The 9,541-nt window shown below is 40.9% G+C and overlaps 2 protein-coding genes across 3 annotated transcripts in view; both read left to right on the top strand.

The window, feature by feature from the left end:
• The first annotated feature begins 10 nt into the window (after positions 1-10).
• Positions 11-5,906, top strand: tmem135 (transmembrane protein 135). The gene is made up of 15 exons (XM_086057860.1): positions 11-209; positions 517-644; positions 1,701-1,793; positions 1,870-1,903; positions 2,105-2,170; positions 2,275-2,321; positions 2,961-3,002; positions 3,091-3,261; positions 3,445-3,514; positions 3,582-3,749; positions 3,829-3,892; positions 3,965-4,041; positions 4,159-4,257; positions 4,339-4,406; positions 4,501-5,906. Exons 1-15 carry the CDS (start codon positions 72-74, stop codon positions 4,649-4,651), a joined length of 1,416 nt encoding a protein of 471 aa, XP_085913986.1. The 5' UTR covers positions 11-71; the 3' UTR covers positions 4,652-5,906.
• A 425-nt stretch (positions 5,907-6,331) lies between these two features.
• ltn1 (listerin E3 ubiquitin protein ligase 1) overlaps positions 6,332-9,541 on the top strand; it is a 15,787-nt gene continuing 12,577 nt past the window's right edge. For both annotated transcript variants that reach the window (XM_086057699.1, XM_086057698.1), the window contains exons 1-8: positions 6,332-6,444; positions 6,668-6,871; positions 7,113-7,211; positions 7,386-7,616; positions 7,691-7,743; positions 7,826-8,006; positions 8,081-8,254; positions 8,442-8,632. In XM_086057699.1, coding sequence (XP_085913825.1) covers positions 6,403-6,444; positions 6,668-6,871; positions 7,113-7,211; positions 7,386-7,616; positions 7,691-7,743; positions 7,826-8,006; positions 8,081-8,254; positions 8,442-8,632 — 1,175 coding nt within the window. In that variant the 5' untranslated portion in view covers positions 6,332-6,402. The remainder of the gene's footprint in view (positions 6,445-6,667; positions 6,872-7,112; positions 7,212-7,385; positions 7,617-7,690; positions 7,744-7,825; positions 8,007-8,080; positions 8,255-8,441; positions 8,633-9,541) is intronic.

Here is a 9,541-nt window from a genome sequence, read left to right as displayed (position 1 = left end):
GGCGCGTGAGCGCGCACGGCGGCGCGTCTCCGCCCCTCCCGGCTGTCACTCGGCTCGCAATCGAGACAGCCATGGCTGCCCTCAGCAAAATAACGCACAACTGCTATGAAGTCGGTCACACTTGGAACCCGTCGTGTATGCAGTCCACCTTGGACATAACGAGGGGCGCGCTGGAGGTCTCCTTCAAAATATACTCCCTTCTTTACGTGGTGAGTTGTGCCGTTCCACAGCGCGTAGTACATATGAAGCTAACGCTAGCCTAGCAAAGTTGTGATCATGTTTGAAGACTGGCTAAAAAGTCAGCTAACCTACGATTGCGACGCCAAATGATCGTTGTTGGTCACTTCTGAAACAAAATATCCATACACATTCTCACACTTGACACGCTTTGTTAGACGGGACAAACATGCACTGAATAGGAGCATTGCCAAAGGGTTAAGTACATAATGCAAACACAGTTTTCACAATCAGTGGCTCGGCGCTGACAGTAATCTCTCGCTCTCTTTCATCCAACAGATAGCAGCTATTCTTAGGAGAAGGAAGAAGGATTACTACTTAAAAAGGCTTCTTCCTGAGATCTTGCAGTCTACCTCTTTCCTCACTGCCAATGGAGGCCTCTATATATTCTTCTTTTGCATTCTCAGGTCAGTTTCGCACCACGTCACTTTTAATCACTTCCGTATTACACATGACTCATTGCTGTTCGGCATTTAAGAGCAGTTTATGTGTTTAAAGTTTCTTTGGCGAGATGCTTAAATGTAGATATGTGGAAAAGGTAGCGTGACAAGACAAATGAATGCCTAGTGTGTTCGTTTTTGTGGTATTTTGGTATTCTTGGAATTCAGCCCATATTGCCTTCTCTTCACTTTGTTGAGAACTCGCGCTAACACTGATAAAGAAATCCGTTGTCCCCGATAAGAAGAAAAAACAAAAAAGGCCTGTGTCCAAATGTCTTGGTCAACGTAAACAGTCGTTATATTAAGAATTAGTTGTTCATTTATAATCATTCTCAATTTCTATAAACTAAAAGTCAGTCATTTCTTTTTAGTGATCATCTGGACAGATGTGAGGCTTATCAGCATTTAATAACTGCGGTGTTGCACATTTTTCAGCCCCATCATTGCCCGTATCGCCAACTCACATTGGAGCGGCACTGAACATTTTTCTTTCCCTGACTGCAGTTCAGTCCAGCATAGCCCTTTTAGATCAACTTTTTCTTCTGGCTGCTGCATGAATGCCTGCTCTAGGAGTTCAGTGTTTTTCCTAAGTGCCTATTGCTGCGTGCGTGCGTGCGTGCTTTGTCAAGAGCAGATCCTGTTTCGAGAAACTTGACATGGAGTCGTAAATTATTCTCTGCGATGGCCATAAAGCTAAAGCAAGGGGGGCAGTTTTGAAACGGTGCTCCCAATGTCAAAGGTCAATGAAAACCCAAGCTCAAGAATATTGATCAACAATCAGTGCCACACAATCGATCAATTCTTAGCAATCCATGCCGACTTCATCATAAGCGCTGGGCTCTTCTGGCCAGGCTTTCTGTTTGTGGCTTCTCAATTATTTTTTTTCGACAATAGTGTCGCTCACCCACCCACGATGTTTTCTATTTCGCCGAATCCATTGAAAAGTGGCAAAGCGCTCAAATGCTGTGAAAACATTTCACACTTTGCATTCACATTCACATTGGCTGAATATTTCCACTGAAGGAAACTGCTGGGAGGGTTTTATTCCTGGTCCGCGGGGTTCGGCTCAGCCCTGCCTGCCTCTTATATCGCTATCCTCCTGGAGCGCAAGAGCAGGTGAGAATTGTAGTTTGCCGCAATTAATACTGCACATGTTCACGTTCTTCATCATGACATATTGTCCTTTGTGCAGGAGAGGACTTCTCACAATATACATGACAAATCTTGTAAGTACTGCTGTGTTCATGAAACATTTTTTTGAAGACTATTTTTATTTTTTATGTGCTGGTGAATGTGAAACTTTCTCTGATATTAATGCAGAATGTCCATTTGTTTTCGATTCCTATCAATTATGCAGTGCATTTATTTGTACAATGGAAATAAAGACGCACAACTTGTGTGTGTGTGTGTGTATTGTCTGATTGCAGGCAACAGAGGCTTTGTTCCGCATGGCCGTAACACGGGGCCTCGTCACACCTATCAAACATGGCGAGGTAAGAGAAAAAGGAGTTTTGGTCTCGCGATTGGCAAACCCATTTTTTGATGGTCTTCTTTTCTTCACGTTGTTGTGTTTACATTTTTTCCCCCCCCCCTTTAGGTGCTCCTCTTTTGCATAACTTCCTCTCTCTACATGTTCTTCTTCAGGTCAGATCCCATCAGTGGAATATGCTCTCATAGCTAAAGATGATTATTTACGTAAAATAGTAGGGCTGCTCGCTCATGGAAAAAAAATAATAATCACGACTATTCAAACGATTATTTATTTTTTGGTACAAAACAAGAAAATGTTTTAAGCATTTAAAAATAAATTAATCAATTAAAAAAAAATAGAAACACTATAATTTTGTAAGTTCCTTTCGGACCAAACCACATTTTATAATAAAATATATTTATAATAATATTTATTTATTTATTTATTTATGTTGGCAAAAACTTGAAGTTGGAGTGCAGCATGTGCACTGCGCAGTAGGACGATCATTTATTTTTGAGTACAAAACAAAAGATTTAAATGTAAAAAAAAATATATATATATATAAAGACAAATACAATTAGTTGAAACACTATAATTATGCAAGTTTTTTTTGGTTAAAAGAAAATGTATCATATTAGTTATTTTAACATTTTAGAAAAGGTGCACATGTATAAATTTAAACAACTCAAAAATGAGTATTATTAGTCTTTTTTTTTTTTTTACAATTATGCAGATTTTGTAATTGTGGAAATTGTAGTTGAATTTCGATTAATTGCACAGCCCCATAAAATAGTGTTTTTGTTATCCTGCAGGAGTAAAGACGGCCTTAAAGGCTTCGCATTCTCCGCATTAAAGTAAGTTGTTGCGCTTCACTTTTTCTGTTTTAATTCAGCCTGAGCGACAGAAATGTGATCACAGCGCTGCATATCCTCCTCCTGTCAGATTCCTCATCGGCAAGGAAGAGATCCCATCTCATTCTGTTCTGGCCGAGCAGGCTGCCGCAAATCCCCGAGAGGCGCCGGCTGCCTCCGAGCCTTCGCGCGCTTCAGCAACGCCGGTCGAGTCGAGGAGCAAATCTTTGCTAGCTTACACCAGGGAGCTGCTGGACTCAATGTGAGGGAACTCATTGTGTCCCTCTGGACGACATTGAATTGAAAAAAGTCGTTTTTTTTGTGTGTGAGGAATTTGACAGCGGGTAATATTCACTTTAAATCCGTTATCGATACTCAAACAAATGTAGTGGACAGCCATGTATTTTTCATTGCATTCATTTTTTGCACTTCTGCAATTCTCCAGATGCAAACGAGGTCCGAAGCACAGATGTTGTAAACATCAACATGACAACTGCATTTCTTACTGCATCAAAGTAAGTCTCCGCGCTGATGTGACGCTGCCATTTTATGCTGCTATTATGTGAGACGCTTTCCGCTCAGGCTTTTGTGAGGATGTTCAGCGTCGGCTACTTGATTCAGTGCTGCCTCAAAGTGCCCTCAGCTTTCCGCTACCTCTTCTCGAAACCCTCGCGGCTTCCCTCGCTCTTCTACAACAAAGACAACTTCCAGCTGGGCGCATTTTTGGGGTCTTTTGTCAGCATCTACAAGGTACGTCTATTGTTTGATTTTTGAGGGCCGTTTTCTGGTCAGATTTGTTTTTTTTTAGTCCCTCGTCTGGTTAATTCAGGGAACAAGCTGCTTGCTTCGTTGGTTGCGGGATATCGACAACGAGCTCCACGCTTTGGTGGCTGGTAAGTCGACACGTGTCGCGTTGGGATAATCCATTCTCATTACGTAACATCGCTCGCGTTTCTTCTTGGTAGGCTTCCTGGCGGGAATCTCCATGTTTTTCTACAAGAGCACATCGATATCCATGTATCTTTTCTCTAAACTGGTGGAGGTAAAAAAAAAGAAAAGAAAGAAGAAGCCATATTTGAATTTTGAAGATGACGTCCATTTTTGTTGCGTGGAGTTGATCACTATTGGGTACACACGGTAACCTCCGCTCTCCCCCCAGACTTTGTACTTCAAGGGAATCGAGGCCGGCCATTTCCCGTACTTCCCACAAGCGGACACGTACCTCTACGCCGTCTCCACCGCCATCTGTTTTCAAGCTGTTGAGTGACACACAAACGCAACACGCCAACGTGGATCTCATAAGCAGCATATGCGATAATCAACTGTCATCGTTATTTAGGCCGTCATGGAGATGCAGAATATTCGACCTGCCTACTGGAAGTTTCTTCTGCGTCTCACTAAGGGCAGGTAAGATGGCTTTTTTTTTTTTCTTCAAAGAGAGAATTGTTAATATATGTTCTTTATTTTGGCCCACCAAGCATGATGATATTTCACCTTGTAGATTTGGTCTGATGAACCGACAGCTGCTGGATGTTTTCGGCACTCACGCGTCCAGGGATTTTCAGGGTTTTGTGCCCCAACTGGACCCACGCTACGTTTCGGTGCCCAGCCAAACAATGCTTCCACCAGGGGGCGACGTTCAGCTGGGATGACGTGGAAATGGTGATCTTTTGCAAGCAGGATATGTGATTTGTGGAGTGTCTTGACGAGCCTGCTCTGGTTCTCGGGGGTGGCACGAACTGGCAGGAAGGTGACCAGATGCATTTGATATGAATGACGGCCTTCTGCTACTCTATCAGCTAAAAACATCTGCAGTGACCATTTATGCGTTTTTCTGATCAAATGGATGTCAAGGTTGTAGCATTCCAAGACTTGCATCTTTCTTTCTCAGGTTCCCTCGACGTTTTTCCTGACCCGCCGTGTTCGGTTGTTGGAATTGTTTTACCGATGAAATTATTCATGCTTGTGTTTTAGTTACATTAATAAGATTTGGACAAAGCAGATAATCCATCAGCTTTTGACATATGAACAGTATGGTTGACTGTAATTTTAAACACAGGTGTGTGGTTGGTGTTTAAACTAAGTCAACCCATTAATTCAGGAGTGGGGAACATTTGATCCAGCCAGCCTTGAATTCAAAAAATAGATCAAACCCTGAGCCCGTTACAAACAGCCAGGAGTGCTCAGTTTATATACCTGTATAAAAAAACAAATAATTTTTTCGACCGTTGCTTCATTATTTGCATTTTTTTTGTATGACCCTCAAAGTAACAAATTGCGTATATAAATTATGGCATTGTCAAATTCTGATTGACCAAAATTAGATTATGAAAGAAATTGGTTATTTTTGTTTGTTTTTGATTTTACCTTTAAGACTAATGACAGATTTAGACCAGTCCAAACAGTGCAATTGTTTGAGCTCACAACACATTTAAATGTTTGTCTAATGTTAACCATCTGTGCAAAAAAAAGAAACGATGTAATTTTACGTTTGCTGGGTTGCCATTGCAATAAAGATGTTCCTGTTAACACATTCACAACTCTGAGAGCTCCCCCTTCACCCATTTCATTAACAGTGTGTGCCAAAAACCCTATAACATTTTATGCGGCTTTCCTAACATATTTTAAGCAGTTGAGTTTTATCTTGAGGCTTTTTCTTAAGTGGACCATAGACATAGTTGGTCATGTATGATTGGACTCTCAAATTCCAGTTTGCTTCTGAACATTTTCATTTGCATCAGGCACTCCAAGACAGCTTTAGACACACGTGACCTCTGTTAGATAATTCATTGTTGAAAAGATGGCAAAAATACTAACAAAATCTATGTTACTTATCACACTAATGCATTTGTCTGCAAATGTTTTTGATTTATGCAAAGATGAAGTATTAAAATATTTTTAAATTCATACTGAAGTGTGTCTTGATTTTGTGTTGGTATGTTAGTGATGGAAAATATATACAGTAGCACTTAACATCATTTTCTGACGCAATAAGACATTTCTGACCAGATCTAGACATATTGGAGTGTCTTGGATAGCAACTTCTTATGATGACACCGATGACAAGTGCGTTGCAGTAAGCGGAAGTGAGTCATCCACTGTCAATGAAGAACACTTCAGTGTAAAAGCATATGGTACCCTGTATACGCCAAAACGAAAGTATTTGAGTTCCCCTGGAGCGTAAGACGGTGATTTTTTACATTTAGTTGTGTATGTCTTGCTGAGAATGATCTTAAACCTTTCAGAAACAGCGTGGATGCAGTAGTCTGCTCCACTTGTATTTTATTCTGAAAATATTTGAAAGCTGTCTTGATTTCCGTATCCTCACACGTAATATGTTGTGCAGCAAGGTACACTTAAACTTTTCGTCGCGATAATAAGGATAACATAATTTTTAGTACACATGGGGGGCAAAAATAAACAGCGAACTAAAGGAAACGTTCGGGTAAGTACCAGTTGCCTATGATAGCGTTTATTTTAGGCTAACTTTATGTTAGCAGCGAATACCATTTAGAAGAGGTTGTAGTTCATTCCGGTTGAATAAATGTCCGTTTGCGTGTCTTCGGTTTTTAAATACCATTATCGACATTTACTTCACCACTACTGTCAAATTGTTATAGTTTTCTGTTTTCCACTTGAACCACGACAAATCTCTGTTCTTACTGTAGCCGTCCAGTAGCGGCCGGGCTGCGGAGGTGTTGACCAGGGAAGGTGGCGCTATTCCTGGTTTCGTAGGTTTCGATACTGTTTCGTCGGAGTTGAGCTACGTACCTGCTTTCCATGGCGCAGAGGAGCTTGACAACCTTGTCGACGCAGACTTCAGACTGGTGCTCAGAAAACTTTCCAAAAGGGATGTCGTCACCAGGCTGAAAGTAAGTTCATGCGTTGAAAGTGTCCAATGGAGAACATGCAAAATGTATATGTATATGTATACATCACAGAAATGAAGTGTGTTCTTTTTCCGGTCACTTCCTCCCACAGTCCAAAAACATGCTTTTCAAGTTAATTATCCATAGATAGGTGTAAAAGTGGAATGGTTGTTGATTTCACTGTATGCGCCCTCATGGTAAGGCTAGATGCATCTACTGAGGTTTTTTTTTCTTTTTTCCCCAGGCTGTGCAGGACTTTGGATCCATGTGTCATGAGCGTGAGGCTGAAGATGTTAAAGGGGTGCTTCCATATTGGCCTAGAATTTACTGCAAGATATCGGTGGTGAGTATCTCATCCTGCATTTTAATTTGCCATTGCTAACTCTATTACAGTATTTAAACATCATTTTTTTTTATCTCTGAATGCCAGTCAAACCTGAGCATTGGTGATTCAGGTACACCTGAAACATGTCTGCTGCATATGGGTGGTTACTATTTCTTTCATTCTGTCTATTAGGACCATGATCGGCGCATCAGAGAGGCCACACAGCTGGCCCTTGAGCAGCTGGTGCTGAAAGTGCGCCGCAGCTTGGCTCCCTTCCTGAAGAGCTTGATGGGCCACTGGATCCTGTCCCAATGCGACACCTACACACCAGCAGCCTCCGCTGCATGCCGAGCCTTCCAGGCCGCCTTCTCGGCTGCCAAGCAGCCGGAAGCCCTCAGCTTTTGCAAAGATGAGATCCTAAATGTGAGTAGGAATAGTGGCTTTAACAAAGAGAGGCGAGATCTGCTTCATATTTGTAAAACACTGTCATACTGCAGGTACTTCAAGATATTTTATTAAAAGATACTGCAGACACGCTCAGTGATCCTCAGTAAGTCAACCGTAATCATTTTTGACGTCGCCGCTGTTTCATCATGTTAAATATAAATTTCACGCAATTTTTTTCGGGGCAGAACTGTGCCCGAGGATGAGCGAGAAGCCAAATATTTGCGCATGCTGACCAGCTCTCTTCTGGGGGTGAAGAGACTGCTTTCGCTGCTGCCCCAGAATGACACAGCCGCCATGGAGCACAGATTAGCTCATCTTGTAAACCCTGCAAAGTTCTGGAAGTACAGCAGACACAAGGCACCACAGGTAAGTGGACAAAAAAAAAAAAAAAAAACAACATGTTTCAGGACTTAGTAATGAGTAAAAGGGCTTCTTCGCAGGTGAGAGGGGCTTTCTTCGAGATGCTGTGCTCTGTGTGTGAGTTAACGCCGAACCTCGCGCAAAGTGAGGCGGCGCGTCTCTGCCCAGCCGTTCTGCTCAGCATCGACGACACAGATCCACTGGTGCTACCTGCCGCGTGGGAGGCTGTTCTCCACGTATCGTCCTCCGTACCTGTAAGTGCCTCATGAATAGGATCTGGTTGCATACATTTTCTCCATCTGTAATGACACATTTAGAAATAGTTCAAAATGAGAGCAGACAATCAATGAATTCTTTCACTCGAAGCATGCGCTCTTTTAATCGAGTCTAGTTTTAATCGGTCTGCTTGCGCACCGCCTTAACATCTTTCCTTTTGTGCAGGACTGTTGGACACACGTGAACCCAAAGAAGGGCTTCCTGCCAAAACTTTGGTCTCTTTTAAAAGAAGGGGGCAAAGGCATGGCCAAAGCCCTCCATCCCAATTTGTTGCCATTCCTTAGCAAACTGCCGCAACAAGTCACCGACCCAGCCTTGGATTTCTACACGACTTTTTTCACCTCACTCATACTCGGGTAAGTCTTCCAAATGTTTCATTTCGCATGGCAGCGAAATCAAGCGCACAGCTGATTTCAATTTTGATATCAAGGGATACTCAACAACATACAATATATTACAGCAAATGCAATCACGCAAATAAAACAAGCATACAGTCGTTGAGTCCTTCTTTCTGGAACAGGGAGAAGAATCGGGCTCTCATTTCATAATATGCATGTATAAAGAGAGGCTGACGGAAGGTGACATTGTCTGGACAAGATAATATATTGCAGCTTGAAGTCTTAATGCTGCCGTCAGGGTCTCAGATAATGTTCATGGTGTTGCACAGAAGTCCTTATCTTTATAAGCCGTGTCTGTGGCCCAATTATTTGCACTCTCTTCTCTAAGCCGCTATTCCATTAACAATATTATCATTCTGAAATCATCAGCAAGCATGCCTAACAACCATTTGTTTTTTTGGGTATTTTTTATGCTGAAATGGTTTCATGCAAACCATTTTTTATGCATTTTTCATTTTCTACTGCTGACTCATGACATTTTGGATGAAAACAACATCCAAATGATGTGATGATTTTATTACTTTACTATTCTTCATCATCTTATTCTTTTACGGTTTTTAGAAGGACCTTCAACTTTTTCTAATACTGCACGTACAGTTAAAAATGACACCTAACTTTGTTCCAAGTTTTCAAAATAATTGAACTAACCAATAACACATCTTAATTTTTCTTTTAATTTTTTTAATTTTTAATTTTTTATTATTATTTTTTTTATTATATATATATATATATATATATATATATATATTTATATATATATATATATATATATATATATAAAAAAAATTTAAGTATTTTTTTAAATTTTTTTTTATTATTATTATTTTTATTTTTTTTATTTTCCTTCCTCATGATTTCAGAAGTTTA

Source organism: Leptonotus elevatus, chromosome 16 (assembly GCF_054856555.1).
Source record: "Leptonotus elevatus isolate MCC_2025b chromosome 16, RoL_Lele_1.0, whole genome shotgun sequence".
Classification (NCBI taxonomy): domain Eukaryota; kingdom Metazoa; phylum Chordata; class Actinopteri; order Syngnathiformes; family Syngnathidae; genus Leptonotus; species Leptonotus elevatus.
The sequence above is the reverse complement of the archived record's forward strand: the minus strand, read 5'-3'. Positions and strand labels throughout refer to the sequence as shown.

Excerpts from the sequence above, each read along its gene's own strand:
- tmem135 (XM_086057860.1), top strand. The coding sequence starts at position 72 with ATGGCTGCCCTCAGCAAAATAACGCACAACTGCTATGAAGTCGGTCAC. Across the intron at positions 3,003-3,090 it reads TTCGCATTCTCCGCATTAAA|ATTCCTCATCGGCAAGGAAG; the intron begins GTAAGTTGTTGC and ends TCCTCCTGTCAG. Across the intron at positions 4,258-4,338 it reads CCGCCATCTGTTTTCAAGCT|GCCGTCATGGAGATGCAGAA; the intron begins GTTGAGTGACAC and ends ATCGTTATTTAG.